The sequence below is a fragment of the Castor canadensis genome, chromosome 10, assembly GCF_047511655.1.
Source record: "Castor canadensis chromosome 10, mCasCan1.hap1v2, whole genome shotgun sequence".
Classification (NCBI taxonomy): Eukaryota; Metazoa; Chordata; class Mammalia; order Rodentia; family Castoridae; genus Castor; species Castor canadensis.
The window spans coordinates 61719766-61743104 of NC_133395.1; the positions used below are offsets into that span (position 1 = coordinate 61719766).

The window sequence follows — 23339 nt, forward strand, 5'->3', positions numbered from 1 at the left end:
AGATAGGGACTCCAAAACTATTTCCCTGGGCTGGCTTTGAACCATGATCTTCCTGATCTCTGCCTCTTGAGTAGGTAGGATTATAGGCGTGAGCCACCAGTGCCCGATTGGAGTATAATTTTTGTGTACATGTCTTACTTACTAAGGTCCTTGCCAATAGACTCTACTTTTTGCATAAGAGCACATCTCTTAAGAGTTGGCAGGCTACTTGCTTTTATATCCACCACAGTGCCAGACCTGGACTCTTCAGTTCTAGTGAGCAGGAAGGAGGCAAGGATAGAATGATAGAGATTCCTGAAATCAAGGTAATTTTAAACAGTTACTTGATTGTTCCTTGGATATAAAATGGGAACAATCCTTTCTTCATCCATACAACAAATATTTATTGAGCATGTACTACATGCATGTACTTGTACTGTGTCTTCACAGTAAAGACAATGGACATCTGAAGACGCCTCAGATGTTTGGGTTCTGGTCCATAAGGAAAAACTCATTTATTTTTTTATACCACTTTTTCCAGAACTACAGCCTTATATCTAACTGTGTTTTTAAAATACCCTTTTAGTTTTCATGGGATTTCATGTTTCCAGGCTCCCTATTATTTCACATGCTCAAAACAGAAGGGACTTTTTATATCCTGTAGAGGAAGGAGGGGTAAACCCTGCATCCCTGGAGTGTGGGAAATCATTCTGAGTGCCTCCTTCAGTAGCCTGTTTCCCATCACTTCCTTTTCCTGAAGCTCCCACTGCAGGCTGCTGGGATGGAGCCCAGAACCCCTCAGCAACCATAGCATCAGTCTCTCCCCTCCAGAGGGGAGCGCGGCACTAATTGTACCCTGGCCTGTCATCAGCAGGAGCCTCATGGCTCATCTGTGAGAAGCAAAGTGAATTATTTAGTCTGCACAGTTCCTAAGTGGCATGGTGCTTGGGATGTCCCTAAGGATTTGGATGAAATAATGTAATTTCCTGGGTTCTGTGGAATTCTAAAGTCTCTAGCTATTAAGGCCAATGCAAAGTGCTCTTTAGACACTGAGTGCACGATACGTTTCTTGGTGTTCTGTACTTGAACTGTTAGCTTGTGCCCATTCTATTGCACATGCCTAGTTTAAGAAGCACCTGCTGCCCCCACCTTTAGGGATTAATTTAAACATCATATAAACGTAAGCATCAAATTAATGTAAGCATGATATAAAGGTTCCCCTCCCTCCCTATATTCTTTCCTCTCTTCCTTTGTAGTCCTGGGACCTCGTACTTGCTGAGTGAGTTCTCTACCACATGATTCATACCCCCAGTCCTTTTACTTTTAGTTTTTTTTTTTTTTTGCTTGGGATCTCATGCTAACTTTGCTGACTCAAACTGTGATGCTCCTGTCTCTGCCTCCTGAGTGGCTGGGATTATAGGTATGTCCCATTGCACCCAGTCTCTCCAAGACACTTTTTGATCATCTAATGTATGGTTCATGGTAATATGTGTAAAGAAATATGTGTTAAGAGCTTGGCAAGGGTCCAGCACATGGAAGGCTCCCAGTAGCTGTTGGAACATTTGAATATGGTGAACAGGTGCCCCTCTTAAAGCCAGGAGCTCATCAGAGCAGCTTATTCCTCAGGTCTCACAGACCATGAAACCCATTCTGAATATTTAAAACTGGGATCATTTTACATAGGTGACGGAAGAGCTGAGAACCAAGCAGGGGCTGAGGTAACACAGAGATTAGCACAGTAGAAGCTATCACTATGCCTGGGCCACAGGGATTCTCGGGGGGAAATGGCTTTTGCTAAGCTATGAAGTCAACCATGGCTGGACAGACAGGCAGAGGCAGAAGCTGGAGCCACAAAAGACATGTAGATGCCCTCAAAAATGCCACCTACAGAACTGATGAGAAACTCCTTCCCACCTCCCACCTGTGCCAAGTAGAGCAAGAAGCTCTACATTATCGTCTGAGCTTTAAAGCTGTGCTCCCCACCCTGGTCTGAAGAGAGCAGAGCAGGGAGGAAGGGAGCTGAGGGCAAACAGGCCTCCCTTCCCATGTCTCTCTATGTTCCCAAATGGCAATGGAGGACAGACAGCAGCCCCGCTGTGCCCATCAACTCTGCTGCCATTGTAATTGCTGTTTAAATGACCAAGTACATTGGCTGGGCCAAGCCCAGAGGGAAGTCAAGTGACAGTGCTGCTCCTAGCATGCATGTGCTCTGCAGAGTTGGGTAGAAACCCTCGTAGGCATCTTGGGGTGCTTGGGATGCTTGGGGGTGCTTTGGGCCTAAGGATGGCCATCAGGTGTGTTCTTACCTAGCCACTTGACACCTGGCGAGGGTCACAGAGGTGGGAGTGAAGAATGATTCACCCATTGAGATTGAAGACATAGCATCCAGAGAGAGCCCCAAGGTTCAGACAAACAGGGCTCATGACACCACTCTTAGGATTTGGAAGAAACCGGAATGGAATTTACAATTACAGATTTAAAACTAAACTGGTACATTTAGAATCCCTTCTGTATCATATATTTCATTAAGGCTCTAATTCTGTGGGTTATTTCTAGAATGCTACTGCTGTGGTTTGAGTGTTTTCCTCAAAAGTTCATGTATTAGAAACTTCATCCCCAAATGTATATTTTGGTGAGGTTTAGAGGTGGTGCCTTTGGGAGGTAATTATGATTAGTTGAGATCATGAGAGTGGGGCCCTTACCATGGCATTATTGGTTTTATAAGAAGAGTAAGTGAGACCTGAGCAAGCACACTTGCTCTGTTTCACCATGTGATACCTTCCACCATGTTATAACACAGCAAGAAGGCCCTATTCAGATGCTGAAGAGACACCAGGGTCATAGTGTTGGACTTCTCAGCTTCCAGAACACTGAACCAAATAAACCAACATTTATAAATTACCTTGAAGTTTCAAGTATTTTGTAATAGCAACAGCAAATGCACTCAGGCAGATGCATTCTCAGTCATTAATTTTCCCTGAATGACTTAACTAAATGTTGTCCTCAGGGCAGGAAAGACCTTGGATAAATGCATGAGATTTTAGGGGTCTGAGAAAAGGCAGGCTGAAAGAGAGGGAAGGGTCTCCTAGGAGAAGAGAAGAGTGTGAAGATAACTTTCCGTGTTTATACCCTCCACAAAGCATGCTCTGCCTAAACCTTATGATCCATGCCATGGACCATGGGCCTGCTCCCTGCCAAGGGCTGTTGGTTGGGTCTCTTGGAGCCCATCTTTCAGCTTCTCTCTCAAAGGAAACACGTGATTGTATCTGGCCAAGTTGAACAAAGAAAGAGAGCGTCTGAGGGTACTTTTCAGTGACATTGCTGCCTATGGAGTGCTGAGAGATCCCAGACTGTCCTAAAACCACAGAAGTTCCTCAACTGGCAATGGGGTTGTGCTGATAAACCCATTGTAAACTGAAAATGCTTTGAATCCACCCAACCTACCAAACATTCTAGCTTAGAAGCCAGCACACTGTAACGTATTAATGGCTACTTTAGTGTCACAGGGCTGACTAGGAGTTGTGGCTCAGTCCAGCATGGTGAGGGAGAATCAGAACATGTATCATTAGCCAGGAAGAGATAGAATTCAATGTTTAAAGTACACTTTCTACTGAATACCTATTGCTTTTTGCATCATGTGAAGTTGAAAAAATCCTAGGTCCAGTCACAAGTCTGAAAAAGCATAGGTCAGGGACCACTTGTATCCCTGAGGTTTACAGTTGAGAGGGAGGGGAAAAGAAAAAGAGGCATTTCCCTCATTATCTGTCTTATACTCTTCTTTTTTTTTTTCCCCATCGAATTCTTGATCCTTTTCCTTCGGTCTCCCCAGTGTTGGAATTCCAAGTGTGCACACCCACACCCAGCCAACTTCTCACATTCCTGACATATGTCATGTTCTGCTTCTTGAGAAACTGACATGCAAGAGGGAGCTCTGGGAGCACAGAGCTGAGATTTTTTTCACATTGCTTATTCTAATAAAATGGACATTAATTCATTTATTGGAGGAATAAAAATCTCTAGTGGTTGCTTGGAGAATTAAATATTCTTTCAAGCTCTTTTTTCCCCTCCAGGTGAGATTGGTAATGTAATATTTGCATACTGTAGGGGAAGGGGGGTGGGGAAGTGGCCCAAACAATGTATACACATGTGAGTAAATGTAAAAATGATAAAAAAAAATTTGTATACTGTGAGTTTCCAAGTGGTTTTAATCAAATGTTAGAAATAAGTCTCCAGCCCAGGAACATCCTTGTCCCCAGCCCCAGGAACATCAAGGGCCCCAGCCCCTTCTACAATTGCATGAAGACACTGCACTAGGAACTACCTGCCCCCATCCCAGTTCCTGGATGGGAAGGTAAGGTCACCTCATTGTTTTGTCATGGTCATTATAGGACCTGCTTATACTGGTTCCAGTAGCCTCCTTCCTCTTCATTGGTGCAGCAGCAGAGAGATTTCAAGGAAGACTTCTTCTTTATTCCTCCATGTTTCAAGATTTGAGAGCTACAGGGGTTGAGAAAGGATTCTCACATTTGGCTCTTGGAACCAGGCCACAGTCAAGACTGGGGCAGATCACTGGCATTCGTGGTTTCAGGGGTTGGAGGGGAACTTGGGTGAGGAATGAGCCAGGGCCATGCTTTCCCATGGCTTTGGAGTCAGGGGAGGCACAAGAAGAGAGGGTAGGGCTGACAGCATTGCAGACTGTGAGCAAACTTTTTGGCCTGAAGTGTTGACATTACCTAGCTGTGTGCTGTGACTGAGCTGCTTACTGTGCCTGGACATGACTCATAAAAGGTTGGATTAGATGATGTTCAAGGTCTGTTCCAGTGCCTGAAAATAAACTATCAGCAAAAAAAAGGAACAGCCTTCCTTGTTTATTTTAAAGAAAGTATTTGCTAATTTCTTCCTAGCATACTTAAACTCCTGCTGTTTATAATTTGGGCTCCACTCAGCCTTAAAATAGTGCTTTTTTATTCTTGGAGATAGTTTGGAGCATGGGGGGCAACTAACAGGAATAGGACCTGAAGTGGGGCTTCAGTTGGACCAGGAAGGCAGAATCGCTCTTAGACTTACCTTTAGGAGTCACTGTCCTAGAGCCATGCTTTAGGGACACCTCTGTGGTCCTCATCCAGCACTTTCTGACCTAAAGGGGCTAGGAGTCTGTGGGGGTGATATGGCAATTCTTTTAATTTTTCTTTTTTTGAAAGCTCACCATACAGTTTTCCACAGCACCTGAACCATCTTACATTCCTACCAGCAGTGCATAAGGGGTCCAGTTTGTTCACATCCTTGCTTACACTTGTTCTTTTAATTTTTTTGTTTGCTTTTTTAAATAATAAAGTATAAAGTTATAAAGTGGTATCTCATTGTGGTTTTGATTTGCATTTCCCTAACAATTAATGATATTGAACATCTTTTCATGTGTATATTGGCCATTTTTTAAAACTTTTTTTTAAGTGGTGGTCCTGAAGTTTGAACTGAGGGCCTCATACTTGCAAGGCATGTGCTCTACTGTTTGACCCACGCCTCCAGCCCCTCTTGGCCAATTTTATTTTCCCTTTGGGGAAAGATCTAATTCAAGTCTTTTGCTTATTTTTTAAATTGTTTTTTTAAAAAGGAGTTTTCTATACATTTTGGGTGTTATTCCCTTATCATATATGCGATTTGCAAATACTTTTTTCATTTCATGTGTTGTTAATGTCTTTTGATGCACAAAAGTTTTTAATTGTTATCAAATTCAATTTGTGTGTCTTTTTTAAAGTGTAGCCGGGCTGGCCTCGAAGTTGTGATCCTCCTGCCTCATCCTCTTTGCCTCGTCAATTGCCCACATGTGCTACCACTCCTGACTGTGTATTTTCACTTTGTCTATGCCTTTGGAGTCACAATCAAGACATCATAGTCTAATCCTAAATCATCATAAAGCTTTGTTGTTTTCCTCTAAAGCTTTTATAGTGTAGCTCTTATATTTAGGCCTTTTATCCACTTTGAGATAATTTTTGTGTAAGCTTCATTGCTTTGTATGTGGCTTTCCAGGTTTCTCAGCATTTGTTGAAGAGACTGTCTTTTCCCATTAGATGGTCTTGAGACTCTTTTCAAAGTCACTTGACTGTGTGTGGAGAGGCTTTATTCTATTCTACTTCATCGCCTACATGTCTGTCATTATACCAAGACAACACTGTTTTGATCACAGTAGTTTGGTACTAAGTTTGGAAATTAGGAACTATGAGAATTCTAGCTTAGTTGGTCCTTTTCAAGATTACTTTGGCCTCCTGGTACTTACAACAAGCCATGTTCTTATACTGATTGTATAGAAAGAGGAGGGAAAGTAAACCTACTCCATATACATCTCAGCCCAGGCCTTGTGCCTGGTCTGTGTTGTGAATGGGGAGACATGGGGTGGGAGAAAAAAAGATTATTTTGGCTATTCAGAGGTCATTTTAGATTCCATATGAATTTTAGGATGGATTTTTTCTATTTCTGAAAATACATTATTGAGATTTGGATAGGAATTGTATTGATTTTTTGTCAGTTTATAGAGAATTGAGATATTTGAAAAAATAGTCTTGTATTGAAAGTAGCAATATTGAAAAAATTCTTTCAACCCATGGATATAGATGTCTTTCTATTTTTTTATGTCTTTCCTTAATTTCTTTCAGCAATATTTTATATTTTTTAGTGTGTAAGTCAACTTCTTGGTCAAGTTAGTTATTAAGTATTTTATTCTTTTTTGATGTCTTATAAATGGAATGATTTTCTTGATTTCGTTTATGGATTGGTCATTGTTAATATATAAAAATGCAACAGATTTTCATGTGATTTAGTATCCTGTAACCTTGTTCAATTTCTTTATTAGGGTTTTTATCTTCCTTTCCTTTTGTTTTCTTTTTTTTTTTCTATACTGAGGATTGAATGCACAACTTGAGCTTGTTAGGCAGCTGCTTTACCACTTCAGCTATGCTCCTAGCCGTTTCATTTTTATTATTTTGAGACAGGGTTTTACTGCTTTTGTCCAGGCTGGCTTTGAACTTGTGATCCTCCTGCCTCAATGCCTCCTGAGTAGCTGGGATTGCAGGTATGTGCTATAATACCTGGCCTGTTTCTTAGTTTTAGCAGGGTTTTTTTTTGCAAAGAATCTTTAGGTTTTTAACTGTATGATATTCTCTACGAACAGATCATTTTACTTATTTCTTTTCCATTTGGAGAAGTGTTTTTCTCTGTTTTATTTCTTAATATTACTGCAGCTTGCATTTTTTTCTTCATTTTATTGTCTTCACTTCATTATCTTTTTTTTTTGTGGTACAGAGGACCAAACCCAGGGCCTTGCACATATCAAGCAAGCACTCCACCACTGCTGATTTCTTTCTTTTTTAAAAAATTAGTATATATTAATTGTACAAAGGGGCTTCGTTGTGACATTTCCATACTTGCAAATTCATCCCTCTATTACTCTTTCATATCCTCCCTCCCACCTTCCCTCCCTTTTTTTTTAAACAGTTTTTAGTAGGTTTAATTATGCTATTTCCACATATAGACATAATGTACTTCAATCATATTCACCCTCCATCAGCTTCTCCTTCCTCCCATCCTTTCCCACTGGTCCTCCCAAAATCTCCCTTTTACATTTTCCTCCTCCTCCCTCTTCCTCTCCTTTTCTCCCTCCTCCTCCCCTCCCTATCTCCTCCTCCAATTTCTTCTTCTTTTCTTCTTTCTTCTTCTTCTTCTTCTTCTTCTTCTTCTTCTTCTTCTTCTTCTTCTTCTTCTTCTTCTTCTTCTTCTTCTTCTTCTTCTTCTCCTTCTCCTTCTCCTTCTCCTTCTCCTTCTCCTTCTCCATCTCCTTCTCCTTCTCCTTCTCCTTCTCCTTCTCCTTCTCCTTCTCCTTCTCCTTCTCCTTCTCCTTCTCCTTCTCCTTCTCCTTCTCCTTCTCCTTCTCCTTCTCCTTCTTCTTCCTTCTTCATTCCTCCTTCCTCCTCCTCCTCCTTCTTATTTTTAGATCTAGATTCTACATATGAGTGGAAACATAAATTTGTCTTTCCAACTTTGGCTTATCTCTCTCAACATTATGATCTCCAGTTCCAACCATTTTCTTGCAAATGACATAATTTTATTCTCCTTTATGACTAAATAGTACTACACTGTGTATATATCTATATACCATATTTTCTTTATCCATCAGTTAATCCCATAATTTGGCTATATTGTGAACAGTACTGCAATAAACATGGGTGCTCAGGTATCTCTATTGTATGCTGACTTACTTTCCATCAAATATGTAATTTCCATAGTAGCTGCACTAATTTACATTCACTCTAAGAGTATGTAAAGGTCCCTTCCCTACCCACCCTGTGCATCCTCTTCAGCATTTGTTGTTGTTTGCTTTTTTGATGATAGTCATTCTGACTGGGGTGCTATGTAATCTCAATGTCATTTGATTTACCCATTAGTGCAGCTTTCTTTGTAGTGATAGGGTTTTTTTTCTTTCTTTTTCTTGGTGGTACTGGGGTTTGAACTCAGGGCCTCAGCTTGCTAGGCAGGCACTCCTCTGTTTGAGCCACTCCTCCAGCTTGCAGCAACTTTCTATCCAAGAAATGATAAAGATTTGAACAGGGATGGGGATGGTGAGAAATGAATAGATTTGTGACATATTTTGCAAGTAGAACAAATGGAACATATTGTCTTGGATGTAGGCTGTGGGAGAAAGAGAGGTATTAAGGATGACTATAGGCTTATGGCTGAGTTAACTGACTGAATCGTTGTGGTGTCATTAGCTTAGATGGGGATTGTAGGCTTGGGACAGGAAATAATTGGGCCATATTAAATTCAGCAATGGTTGTGGATAAGGTACACAAAAGCAAGAGAAGAGGGAAGGAAGAGGTCAGAAGACAGATCTTTGGGGAAAGCTCACATCTGGAAATTTGGTTGAAAAAAAAGGTATCAGAAAAAAGGTAAAGGAGAAGCAATCTGAAGGGTGGCAAAAGAACCGGGAGCAAGAGGGGAAGGAAGAAATCCCAAAAAGCATCCATGGTTAACTGTGCAAACAAGATAGGAAGGGAGATGAGGACTGAGAAAGGACCTCTTATGTGAGCTATAGGGGTCAGGGGTGACTCTTCCAGAGAATTTTCCACAGAATGAGTAAGGCCTCCATCTGAGTGCAAGCAATAAGGCAAGTGACTGACAGGAGTGTTTGGAACAACTGCACAGAGCTGGATGCACAGGGCAGAGCAGATGTTGCTCTTGTCATGGGAACAGAAACCGTTTAGGAGAACTAAAAGCCACTCCATACCCAACTCTAGTCTCTCACATCCTGTTGAGCTCTTGTGAAAGATGTTAATAAAGAACAAAACAAAATTTAAAAACCAGTTGTTAGGGGGCAAGGCAATTTCAGGGTTCCTTACTGTAGAGTTAGCCCCTGAATGAAAATCTTCCCTTTTTCCTAAGAAGGAAGCCACCCTAGCCCCCACACCAGCACACATAAACAGCTGCCCAAATTTCCTTCTTTTCTTGCTATTGGTTGACACTGTTCATAAACTGTAATTGGCTGTTTCACTTTTTTTTTAAGTGAGCAAGCTGAATGACTGGGAGGAGAGAGGCAGGAGGAAGGAAGAGAGGGGAGAGAGAGAGAGAGAGAGAGAGAAAGAAAGCCAAGGCAGCTGAAGGACAGAAACCTACAGGTGGGCTTTACTTTTGTTTTGTTTTGTTTTGTTTTGTTTTGTTTTGTTAATTCATTGTTGAGAATTGTGCCTTGGTGATCATTTCATAGAGAAATAACTTGTGAAAAGTAAATTTATTTTGCTTTACTATCAGTGTCTTTTTTGTCATATATATGATAGCTTAAAAAAATATCGAGAAAGTAAAAAAAAGTAGAAGGAAGCAAAACCAGATAACCTCGACTAGTCTTTCTATCTGTGTGTGTATAATTTTAGTTTGATTTTCATAGCTGTGTCCATATTTATACCCATTTCGTCTATTACAGCTTTTACTTTATCCATGTTGCTATGAATTCTTCATAATTGTAATTTTTAATGGCTATATAATATTGCACTGAGATTTACTGTACTTTATTCAAGCATTCCTCTATTTTTTTCCCCATATAACAGCTCTATTTTTCATAGATTGGGTAATTTTATTTCATAAGATAAAATTATAAACCCACATTTCTCACACACACACACACACACACACACACACACACACACACACACACACACACACACTTTCCAACTGAGGTTCTTGCTTTTGTGGGGAGGAGATTGCAAGTGTGCATGTGTATTGTGGTGGTTTTGCCCAGAGGCAGAATGGAAGTGAGAGAGTACCTGAGTGTGAGCCTGTAACTTGCTTCCCTTTCGACTTCCATCAGTGTTTGCCACCTGTGGCTGTGCATTTAGCCAGAATCCCCTGACTCTGAGGAGATTAGAAAATTGACCCTCAAATAACTGAAACTCTGCTTTGAGGGATCAGCCAGTCATTGGTAGTATTTTTGTGTTCCAAAACCTTCCCACATGCGTTTAATGAGTGGTTAGCATAAAAACAGCTGACTTAGATTATTAAAATGGTTTCCCTGTCTCTGACACATACCTGAGAGCAATATGTATTAAGTGAAGAGGAGAAACAATTTCAGAGAAGCCACCCAAATCTCCTTTTTAATACTGTTTAAATAATGCAAATTATAGAGCTAATGTGTGGGATACATAAGACTTCTAGAAATTTCTGTCATCTACATCAACCACTTAAGCTCTTGAGATCAGAATTTACTTGCAAGCTTCAATTTGCTATTACTTTAAGAATGTGGACCTGTCTTCAGTTAGAGAAGCTGAGACTCTAGAATGCTCTAAATGTATCAAAATTGAGCCCAGTATGTGTTAGCCCCTGCTAAAGCAGCCAGACTCCTTTTCTTTTGCAACCTCCAAGATCAAACACAAGCTGGGCATTTACCAGTTGGCCAGTCATAAACACACTACAGGAAAAAGCAAAGACCAATGGATTGGATTCAGGGGCAGGAAGTGGTCTACCCAGGCATTCCAGGAGTGCTACAGACATGGCATTTTCCTTGCCTGGGGATCCCATGTCCTCATAAGGAAGGTGGACTAAGTTGATGTCAGGGCTGTGTTCTGGTTTCTCACCTCAAGAACTGAGAGCCAACAAAAGGTGGCTAAGCCAGGCTGAAGCATTCCTAGCCTACAGCAGGGATGCACTTCTTTGATTCAGCTGAACTTGGTCAACAGCATGCCAAACAAAGTCCTTCTTGTTTCCATTTGATGGAGGAAAGTACTTGTTTAGTACTTTTCTTTGATGACCATAAACACTCATGTACTTTACTATTTACAAACATGTTTAGATACATCAGTTCATTTGGTCAATGCAGTAGCTTTAAGTTCTAGATAGTATAATTCCTTCTTTTTTCTCTTTTGGAGATACTGGAGTTTGAACTCAGGGCCTCGCTCTTGCTGGGCAGGTACTCTACCACTTGAATCACTCTGTCAGTCCTGGACAGTATAAGTGCAATATTTTAAAGACAGCAAAGATGAAGCACAGAGAACATAGGATATTCCCATGGTGGACCCAGTACTTGCCCAATCTGGTTGAGCCTAGAGCATAACTTGAAGAGTAGCTACTAATATGAAATTAATTTAAAAAACTTTTTTTGTCTACATACAGTCTTTAGCCAGTTAAATGATAACACTGATATTTATTACTTGGCAAAGAATGGTACCATGACACAGTGACAAGAAAAACACAGGGTACAAAACAGTATTATAACATGCACCCATTTTTGTTTAAAAATAATTATGCAGGCTAGTGGCCAGGGGCTCACACTTAAATCCTAGCTACTTGGGAAGCAGAGATCAGGAGAATTTCAGTTTGAGGCCAGCCTGGGCAAGCAGTTCTCAAGACCTTATCTCAAAAATACCCAACACAAAAATGGGCTGGTGGTAGAGCACCTACCTAGCAAGTGTGAGGCCCTGAGTTCAAACCCCAGTGCTGCTGAAAAAAAAATTATGTGTATTTGGAGAAAGAGGAAAGGAAGTATATACTATATACACAAAGTTTTAGATATGTCTAGTTGCTAACATTTATAATTTAAATATATTTCAGCTTGTATTAGCTTGTTATTTTTTCTAACTATAAATATGTACTACGTGTGTAATACAAATGTAAAGTAAATTAAGTAGAATTGTTCATGTCTTTCTGGGTGGCTCTTTTCTAAGTGAAATGGCCCCTTTCACTTGATCACAAAGAATTCTCCTATGTAATTCTGAGTTTTGTACGTTGTCACAAGTTGTGTTGTGATTGTTAGCTAGCACTCACTGTGCACTTAGCATGTGTCAGGAACTAAGTTGATTATGTCTCAGTTACTTTCTTTACCCATTCTCACTCTAACCCTCCTTTGGCAGATGAAAGTTTTGAAACTCAGAAGGGTGATATATACTAAAAGTGATCAAAAAACAGAGTCGAGACTTGAACCCAGGTCCCTTCTGACTTAAAAGTGCATGATTTCATTCATTATACCTCCTGCCTCTCCATCCACCTTGAATCTAAGAGGAACTCCCTCCATCAGTAAGCAACTGTTTTGGAGGAAGAATGATACGTACTCATTGCTTGGTGTCAGGACCGCCACAGACATGTTCATAGCTTGTGTGTATTCCAGCCTGAGGACCCCTCTTGCTTTTCTAATTGGCTCTGCTATATCAGAGATCAGAATTGTGCCAGCCCCCCAAAACTAAGCCTGTGAGATAAAGGCCTCAAGGGACGGGGCAATTACCCAGAGAACTCTGGCTAATGCACAGCCAAGCTAGATACTGCAAAGAAAAAAGCAAGGATTTGCTGTGGCTGCTCAGCCTTGCTTAGAGAGCTTTTCAATCCACATCAGAAACCCCTGGCACTGTATGTGTGCTTCTGTCAGAGCACTGACCACTTCCTTCCTTGTTTTGGAGTTGTTATGTGTGGTGTCCTCCAGTCTATTAGACTAAGAGTCTGTGAAGATGGAGTCTTGTATAACACCCAGTATGTGGACTGTACTGAGGAAAAAATGGGAATGCATAAATGAATTAATTCACTAATGAATGTAGACTATAGTTACAGCTTATGTTTATCTCTGTTGAACTTTATTAACCTCCTTCTATTAATCTGCTGATGGAGAAAATGTAATCTTTGATAATATCTAAAGGAAAACCTCTCCAGTTGGATTGATAACTTGGTGGCAGTTTGCCTCCTTTGACAAAGAAGTCTGGTTATTAATTGCGGGGTCCATGAGGAGGGGCTGAGCAGTAAGTTGAAGGGGAAAAATTCCTAAGTTGAAAGGATCCTTTGAAAGAGCCCGGGCTGGACACAGAGATTTTTGCATCTTTAGTATAAAGTTCTAAGTTGTCAACAGTGAAACAGGAGAGAAGAGAAAGACAGTGGGTAAATGGCCTTTGGGGAAGCCCCCGAGTCCTGTCATTTAGTCACCCTGGTTATAGACAGGGAGTGTCCTGTTGCTAACTAACATTTAGAAATTTATCAGAATGAGTATGGCAATGGTTTCTGTATTAGTCAGCTTTGTATTACTACTCCAAAATGTCAGAGACAACTAACTTTATAAAGAAAAAAAGGTTTATTTAGCTCATAGATTTTGAGGTTTAAAGTCCAAGATTGGGCAGCCCTATTGGTTTGGTCTCTTGTGAGGTCAGAGGATGGCAGGCTTCATGGCAGAAACGTGTCAGAGCAAGTGGTCACATCTTGAGGGATGGAGAGAAAGAGGGAGAGAGAGAGAGAGAAAGAGACAGAGAGAGAGAGAGAAAGAGAGAGAGAGAAATTGTCAGTCTGGAGCTCCACAATTCAAGGGCATACCACCAATGACCTAAAGGCCTTTCTTTCTTTTCTTTTCTTTCTTTCTTTCTTTCTTTCTTTCTTTCTTTCTTTCTTTCTTTCTTTCTTTCTTTCTTTCTTTCTTTCTTTCTTTCTTTCTTTCTTTCCTTCCTTCCTTCCCTCCCTCCCTCCCTCTCTTCCTTCCTTCTTTTCTTCTTTCCTTCCTTCCTTCCTTTTCTTTCTTTCTTGGCAGTATTAGGGTTTGAACTCAGGACCTTGCGCTTGCTAGGCAGGTGCTTCTTAAATGTCTGCAACACCTCTCCAAACCACCATTCTGCTGATAAAGCTTTCAATTACAACAAACACATAGGGGACATTGAAATTAAATAATTAAATCATATCTAAACCATATCAGTTTCTGAGAGAGCACTTGCTATCTCTGATCTTTCTTCTGTATTGGGAATCAGAACACTTGGGAATTAGAGACTTGATACAGAATAATTCTGTGAACTTACTAATAGGTCAGATACTAGGTTAATAAGTTATTTCCAATCTTCCTTAATGCACTGATGAAGTACATTGGGAAATAAAAAATCTTGAGGTTTTTTTTTTCTATAAAATTAAATCCATAGCATGATAGGCTCATATATCAGAATAACCAAGGAGTGGAAAGATATGATTGTCAGATAGTCAAAATAATGCTTTAAAAATATCTCCAAGGAGGTAAGAGCTCTCTATATGTTCTCTTTGCATTGATTTGTGGTTTTTGTATGTGTGTGTGGTGGCTGAATATTAGTGGCTAGGATGAATATGGAAGAAAAACCAGTTTTTGGAAAATATCAGAGAAAGACATAGGGGGATTTCGTGGGATGAAACATGTCAGAGATAATGACAAGCATGTTGTTCTTGGAGGGTACCCCTCCCATACTTAGATGTCAGCCTTCTGCAAGGCTCCCATTCCCACTACATCCCTGGGGATCAGTAGTAATCTGAGAGTTTTTGTCCCTCCAAATAACACAAGGATGAATGAAATTATGAAAGGCTCCAATTTTGGGGGAATTGTTATCTGCAAATATGCCATAATTTGGAGGCACTTTTTGCACAGGAAAACTCTCTAGAAAAGAACTTCAGTGAACAGTGTGCAAATGGACCAATAAAGATACTGGAGGGAAAAGCTTATCAGCAAAGACACAAAAGAGGCAGTTACCATTAAACTCTCAGCCCAGGGAGGACACCTATGGGATCTGACTTTTGCACACACTTTCTACACTGTCTTTTTCTCACCACCCGTATCTTTGACTTAGTAGCAGCTCTGGCAACACACATCTTCTTGTTGTGTCTCTTCTGAATTTCCACGTACAGTTTATTTGTGGTGTAAGATACCATGTTCTTACATGTACGTGTTCTGTGGTCTGGGCTAAGTTCTCCTTTCAGTGGAAAGCCACAGCCAGTGTGTGTCCAGCACTATTCACAGTCAAGGTTTCAAGAAGGTTCCACAGCCTTAGACAGAGTCCAGACAGAGAAGGTGGCTCCTATGAGTTCTCATGGGTTAGAGAAAGTGCTCGAAAGAGAAAGAAGAAGACACAGCCCAAAGGGCATGATTCAGTACCTGGAAGAATCATTGACAGTTAATAATCTAATTACTATGGTTTTAAGAAAATTTTCTAACTAGAAAACTTAATATCATACAAAAGGGTGTGCCTGATCCTCAGAACAAAATAGGAAGCCAAGATAACGAAATTGAGAGTTAATTTTGAGGGGAGGGGGGTATTGTAAATTTTCTCTGTACATTCTAGAATTTAGTCAGGAAGGTGGTCTGACTTGAGTAACGAATACCCAACATCCTCCAATATCTCTAACCCCTTCCCCCAGTCCTGGTGGATTCCTGAGGAATGTAAGGATGAAACTATTACTTATAGAAGAACCAATTAGATTAAGCGTTTAGAAAAAAGAAAATTCTCTGTGTGTTTGGTGCTCCACAGGGACCCTACCTGTTGTGGTAATTGCTCATTAAAATCACTTCACCCTTCCCACAAGGGCTCATTCAGATCTTCCCTGATGGAAAGCAGAATGGTTTCACAGACTGCTCCTAGGGGCTTGAAGCCACCCCAGGACTGTGTGGTCTTGCTCCCATGAGCAAGACCTAAAATTGCTTTCTGTTGAGAATGAAGGCGAGTGAGGGTGATTGACTACATGGTTTGGTTGGGATCCAAGAGAAGAAGACCTAATATGGCATCTGAACTTAAGGATCTCTGAATAAGAGGGTAAAAGTGAGACCCCAAAACTCTGCACAGGCCCTCCAGGAGAGACTTCAGTCTCCCTGCAGTGTGAAGTACCAGGACCCTGGCCCCTACACAGGAAGGCCCTCCCTGCCTCAGAGCTGTTGAGAGTCTCTGCTGTACAGAGAAAGGGAATGGAGAATTCTCACCCCAAGATCTCCAGCACCCTAGCTGCTTATTTAAGAGTTCTGGTTTATAGCAGATCAGCCAGCAAACCTTTCCCCCAATGGGCCAAGGTGCTGACTACATTGCCACAGAAGTAAATGGTGTTCTACATTACAGAATGGTAACTACATTACAGAAGTAAATGGTGTTCAGCAAGCTGACAATTATGAGCATGGTGGCTTGCACTTTAGGGCTCCTGATGCACTTTGAGAGTGACAGACCAGAGGAAAAATCAGAGCAGCAAAATTCTCCGATGTGCTGAGTCCATGGAAATGAGCCCTGTATTTTTGGTCTCCTCCTCCATTCACTCTGGAAGTCCAGAGGCCAGCTCAGTTCCTCATTCAAGAGATTTTGCAATATTTGTTGCTTTTTAAATTTTTATTTCTGTTTTGATTCTAAAGCTTAATTCACTTTAATTCTTTGAAAAAATTCTGACAATGCAAGACCATTTCTGGAAGTCCAGAAAGGTCAGTCTACAAAGTCTGCATTTCTGCCATGGATTTCATGGATAGAAAGGAATTGCAATGATATGTCCCTGTTTGGGTGCTGTTGTAGTTTGAATACATGAGCTCCACAGGCTCATGTATTGTACACTTGGTCCCCAACTGGTGGTGCTGTTTTGGGAAGTGGTGGAACCTTTAGGAGGAGGGGCCTAGCTGGAGGAAGTAGGACACCGGGGATGTATCCCCGAGGGTATCTTGTCTCTGGCCCCTCCCTGTCTCATGCTCTGCTTCCTATCCTCCATGGAGAAGCAACTCCACTACACACTCCTGCTCCTGCCACCAGGATGTTCTGCCCACAAAGTGCTTGTGACCAAGTGACATGGACTGAACCCTCTAAAACCATGAACGAAAATAAATCTTTCCTCCCTTAAGTTCTTTATGTCAGGTATTTTTGTTACAGCAACACAAAAGCAACTAATACTGAGGCCATGTTAGTTCAGCACTCTGGGGTCTCTGAGGTTTTGAGAGACAAATCCACTCCCAAAGGGTTGCATTCTTTCCACAAAACTTCATGGAACTAATTCTGGGAACTTTTGCAGTATCAACAGCTGACATTTTTTTTTGCTGAAGCTTTCTCTGGTGCTTTTTATGGTCCGGGCTGTGGCCTAACAACCATTTTTATGTCATCTCACTGCATCCTTCAATAATGTCATGATATAAGGACTGTTATTATCATTGTCCCGATTCCCTGGTAAGGAACTGAGGCACAAGTTCATAGAGCTAGTAAGTGAAAGGACCAGGATTCAAACCCTGAATCTGTGATCGTCCCTTCTTTCCTACTGTTTCTGTGGAGATGAAAACAACCACTGTCATTCTTTCCACAACTTTTTTTTTTTTGATGGTACTGAGGTTTGAACTTAGGGTGTCACACTTGCTACACAGCTACCACTTGAGTCACGCCCCCAGCTCCTTCCCAACTTTTTAAACATCAAATCATATCTCAGCCCTTGCTTTATATTTTTACCTATGCCCTAAAAAATTTGCATCCTTAATACTTGAAGTTTAATAATAATTCAATTTGAAGTTTAAAAATACGGTTATCATCATTGAGCACTTACTCTTTGTGAGAGATGTCACGTTCATTATGCCATCTACAGATGAGAAAACTGAGGTTCAGAGAAGATAAGTCACTTAGCCAAGACCTCAAAGCTAGGAAGTAGCAGATTTGCTTCCATCACCTTCCATCAGTTCTTGCCTCTGGACATTTCTATGAACTGAAAACGAATGTCTTTTTTGGAGTTCTACAGTATGTAGTAGTCCTGGGAGCTAAAATTGAAGTCATGTTCTAAAGTTTTGGGATAAAAATCATTGTGAGAAGAGTTAGTTGGATAAGGTACTTACAGAAGGCAATGGGGATGTTCAAGAAAGAGGAGGATTTGGCCTGGCAAAGTTAGGTACCTTGCAGGTTGGGTAAGAAGGTAGGTGGGGGAGATTGGTAGGGCAGAAACCAAGGAGAATGGCATGAAAGGCACAGGGGCATGCAAGAAGAAGTGTAAATCAGCTGGGGATGTAGCTCAGTGGTAGACCACTTGTCTACCAGGTGCAAGGCACTGGCACCATGCACACTCACACACACACACACACATACGCGCATTCACACAAAGTGCAAATCCAGGTCTGGGCTGTCTGGTCTCACAAGGAACTCTAAATAACTACAATAATGCCAACTCCAGTTTTCGAAGTGCCTTTTACGTGCATTGATACATTTGGTCCTCTCAGAGCCCTCTTCAGATATGGGGTCAGGCATCATCATCCCCAGGATCTTTGCAAAAGATGAGCTTTGCCAGAGGAGTTAAGTCACATGTTTGTTCAAGGCCACCCACTTAGAAAATGGCAGACCAGGACCCAGGATTCTGTACTCCTTCCACCATTGGTCATTTCGTTGTATGGCTCTCACATATGAGAGTTTCTTGGTATTGACTCTCAAATGTGACCATTGCAGGTATGGCTGGGACCAAGTGTTGATAAGCCCTATGTTTCTGGTAGAGGAATTTGCATTTGGCCCAATAGGCAATTACAGGTTCACATCAAAATGAAAATGGCATTTTAATGGGCTCAATCTAGCAACTGTGTACAGGTCAGGAGATATTTATGGCTTCTGGACATCGGCTGACAAAATCTAAGTTTTATTATATATATATATATATTAAAGTTATATTGTTAAAGCTAAAGTTATTGTACATATATATTAAAGATAGATTTAAAGACACTTTGTATAAAACAATTGTGATAACTCCAGTAGTTTGATTAGATGTGAGATATAAAAACAAGAAGAATTAAAGAAAATATCCTAATAGCAGCCATCAGTTGAGCAGGATCAATAGTAAGTAAGTTCAGACAGAGTTTGAGGCAGAGGCTGAATCTCCAAATAAGATTATTCTCCCACCTAGAAATGTGGGAGTGTATTTCAGTTAGAATTCAGGAAAAGTTACTTATATTCTCCTGGTCTCAATTTTTCCACTTATTTAAAAAGTAGATAATAATGAAGTGTCCATGCTTCAAAGCTTGGTCCCCAGTTGGTGGAGCCATCATTGAGAGGGAATTGGACCAAAGACCTCTGAATTCATCAATGGATTAACCCATTGATGGATTCATAATTTGATGGTATTATTGGTAGGTGATGATGGAGGAAGTAGGTCATTGGTGGCATGCCCTTGAAGGGTGTATGTAACCCCTGGATGTTCCTCTTTTTCTCTCTGTTTCCTAGATGCCAGGAGGAAAGCAGCTCTGCTCCACTACACCCTCCCTTCCATGATGGTCAGCCTTATGTCAGGCCCAAAGGGATGGAACCAAGAAACCATGGACTGAAACTGTGAGCCAAAATAAATATTTCTTCTCTTAAGTTGTTTTTCTCAGGTATTTTGTCACATTGACGAAAAATGACTAACACACTGGGACAACCATATTGTATAGATTAGGAAGAGGAAGACAAGAGAGAAATGATAATAGAGTGACTATTGATTTAGGGAGTTTAGATGTAAAAGTACAAAGAGAAATGAGACAGAATTTCAGCAGGTCACAGAATTAGGTAGGAGGAGAGGAAGCTAGCATTTGCTAGACTATCTGCTATGCAGAGCAAACACATCCGTTCACTTAAAACTCAGACAATCCTAAGGAACTAGCCATATTAGCTTCATTTTAAAGAAGAAACTAAAGCTCAGAGAGCAAATGTTACACAGCTAGAAAGTGGGAAGGTTGTGAGTCAAATTCCAGTTCTACTGGATTTCAAGTAGCTCTTAGAGTAACCCCCCCCCACACACACACCTTAGATGTGATTTCAGTTAAAGGTGGTTAGCCATGGTTCAAAAATATTAAATGGAAAATTCCAGAAATAACTCTTAATTTTCAAGTTATGCACTGTTCCGATCAGCATGATGAAATCTCATGCTCTCCCACTCCGACCTGCCTAGGTTGTTGAATCATCCTTTGTCAAGTGTCTCTATTCTGTTTGGAAGGTTTTTGTTTGTTTGTTTGCTTTGTTTCGTTTTTAGGTGATACTGGGGTTTGAACCCAGGGCTTCACGCTTTCTAGGTAGGCTCTCTACTACTTGAGCCACACCACCAGCTCAACAGTAGCCATTCTCTCTACATTACCTGCCTACTAATAATTTAGTAGCAGTCTCTGCTATCAACAGTCTCTGTATTGGTATTGCAGTGCTTGTGTTCAAGTCATTCCTTTTTTACTTAATAATGGCCGCAGGGAGGTAGTGAGGGAAGATTGTGATTTCAAGGCCTGCCTGAGCTTCTACATAGTGAATTCCAGACCAGCCTTGGCTACATAGTCTTAAAAAAAATGATAATAACAATGGCTTCAAAGCATAAAAGTAGTGATGCAAGGCACAAAACATGGAAGGACAATAAACTCTGATCCTAATGCTGCAGAGCCTATGAGAGAAAAACATTTGTCTAGGGCTTAGTACTTACTATTCATAGTTTTGAAACCAGGAGTTCGGGGCCAGAGGCCTAACTCCAGGGTTTCCACAGGTTTGGGTTCAGCCACTTACCCAGTAAGCAAAATAAAGAGATTAGTAGTGGTCCAGGACAGAGAAAGGAGACTTATTACATGGCTTACAGGAAAGGGCAGTTAGCACTTCAACCCATCTTTAGGTTTAAATAGAGGAAGAGTGGGACAGGGGAGAGAGATATGCATAGCTAAGCAGTCCTAGGCAAAGTGTGGCCTGGTCGATCATTATCTCAGTTCTGCTTCTGCAAGGGATTACCAAGAAGTTGTTATCACTGTCATCACTTGAGTGGAGTAATCTGGTTTCCATGAGATGATTGCTCCTGCTCTAGGGTACAGCTTCCTCATTATAGGTAATTGTCCTCATTTCAAATGGGGCGGGGGTCTGTCATGCAGGGCTCTGCTAATCCTTTCCTTGGGGATAGTTTTGTTCCCTTGTCATAAAAATATTATTGATCAGTCCTGCCCTTCCTGGAACCCAAGGTGATTTCAGGGTAAAAGAGGCAGATGCAAAATGGAGGTGGGGCTGCCAAGCTTTTCTCCTGCTTTTAGTTACCCTTTGGACATTTGAGGAGTCAGTGCTTTTCAAAAGTAGTTTCTTTGTACTGGTTATAATTTCAGTCAATCGCTGGGGTTCTTGGAATGCATTCCTCATGGGTAATCCATACAGTCTACTATACCATGTCTCAGGTGTATGATTTTAAAGAGAGAGGAAGAGAGATGAACAGAGGTAAAAACTGAAGCCATAGGAAGGAGACAGACCAAGAGTAAGAATCAAGGTGTCTCCAGAGAGATGGCTTGCATCGCCCCTCCCTGACTCAAACTTCCTCCAGCAACAAACCCTCCACAGACCTCATGAGCATCCTCTCCCCTACTGTGGTTACTTTATCAACTGTTCCTCTGTTAATCAGCTTCCTGCCATAGGGCTTCTACCCTACTTGACTGGTCACTGATATCCTCTGGTTGCTAAATCCCCTGGTGCTGTTTACCCCAGTCCACCACTCCTTCCTCCTTAAAGCATGTGCTCAGGTGGCATTGCATTCTTGATGCACCTCTTATCAACTGCTCAGTCTTTCTCCTTCATCTTTCCAGCCTGTCATTAATTGTTGATGTCCCCGAAGCTCCTGTTCTTGATCCCCTTTCCTTCTCTGTTCTCACATCCCTGTGTGAGTTCATCTATTCTATGACTTCAGCCTCCATCTAGGGCTGATGGCCCACGGTCCCTAACTCCATCAGGCTCACCCACCTACTCCACCTCAGTTCTAGACTGCAGTATCACACGTCCACTTGCCTGTCTCATAACCACCTCAGATTCAAAATGCCCCAAATCAAGTTCCTCATTTCTTCCCCCAAACAGCATCTTTTTCATCTGTTCATTTTTAAAATGAAAGTCACCACTTTCCCTGGAGAGGACCCTTAACCCCCCTTTTCCTTGACTGCCCATCCAGCCCTTCCATGGTCAGATACACTCTCACTCCTGTTTATCTCTCAATCCCATCTAGGTCTGTTCATCCCTCTGCCCTGGACACTCATGGGAGCATGTCTGTCTCTGCCCCTAGGCTCGCCTCCTCTCTCTTCTGCCAGAATTGCCTCTCTAAAATGTAGTTTGGCTCCCCACCTTTTGGGAGTTCTCACTGCCCTCAGGATAAAACCTAAACTCCTTAGTGTTGACACAGGCCCTTCTTGAGTCTTGCATTCCTTTCCTAGGCTACCCCAAATTACTTACACTTCCCCAGACTTGCCATGTGCACTTGGCTTTGGGCCTTCATGCCTAGTCTTCCTCTGCCAGGAATCCTTGACTCTCTCTCCTTAGCCAACCTCTCTGCTCGGAACCTCAAGGTAACTCTCCCTCATCCCACCATAGGCTGGCTGCCTCCTCTCTGACATGGTCCCATAGCACTCTACCTTTTCTTCTCATGGCCCTTCTTGCTCCACAAGTGCTGGCTGTTAACACGTACAGCTCATTCACCACCCTACAAATTGGAGACTGTGTTTTCTTCACTGTTGCATACCCAGGGCCTAGAATATGCAGCTCAGAGAAAGGTGGGATGCTGTGGTGGTGGAGAGGTGGCAGCTGGGCTCAAGCCCCATTCTACCACAAACTGGGGAGTAAACTAGGGCACACAAGCTATTCCATGATTGAGCTCTTCGGTCTTCTCATCTATGAAATGATCAAATCAGAATGCCTAGAACTATGACTAAGTAAAACTACCAAGAGCTGTTGAGGATTAATTGAGCTTATGCACACACAGAGCTTGGCAGAGTGTCTGGCACAGAGCGAAAACAGTGCAGTTTGCCATTGCTCCTTTTTGCATGAATGAGCCTCTGTGGCTTGAGGTGGGGGTGGAGTGACAGAGGAAATGCACTTTCCCAGAGTCCTGGGGCAGGGAAGACTGAGGAGCAGTGAGGACAGCTGATGCATTCAGACAGTTGAGGGCCCTGATATCAATATACCAGGAGGATTTTCAGCGTGGAAGTTAGGAATCCCAGACACGTGGCCAAGCAGAAGACTTAGAATGTCACCTAGTAGCAACCGGAGAGGCTGCTGGCATCATAGGTATACTGATTTTCCCTGTCTGACAGGTCAATACTGCTATCCTCTCCCAGGGCTCCTCTTCACAAAATCTCATGATTAGTTCCTTGTAAAGATGACGCATGTGCACCAACCTCTGTTCTT

General features: G+C 41.7%; 1 protein-coding gene and 1 non-coding gene across 8 annotated transcripts in view; both read left to right on the forward strand.

The window, feature by feature from the left end:
• The first annotated feature begins 6236 nt into the window (after nt 1–6236).
• Nucleotides 6237–6368, forward strand: LOC141413206 (small nucleolar RNA SNORA51). Its single transcript, XR_012438014.1, has one exon. It is a non-coding gene; the product is annotated as a small nucleolar RNA SNORA51 (small nucleolar RNA).
• A 3028-nt stretch (nt 6369–9396) lies between these two features.
• Cysltr2 (cysteinyl leukotriene receptor 2) overlaps nt 9397–23339 on the forward strand; it is a 35468-nt gene continuing 21525 nt past the window's right edge. For 6 of the 7 annotated variants that reach the window (XM_074043396.1, XM_074043397.1, XM_074043399.1 and 3 more), the window contains exons 1-2: nt 9397–9641; nt 19410–19514. Coding sequence is in view for 1 of the 7 variants with exons in the window: in XM_020170860.2 (XP_020026449.1) it covers nt 19486–19514 (29 nt within the window). In the remaining 6 variants the exon portion in view is untranslated. The remainder of the gene's footprint in view (nt 9642–19409; nt 19515–23339) is intronic. The other variant, XM_074043400.1, reaches the window with a different exon arrangement.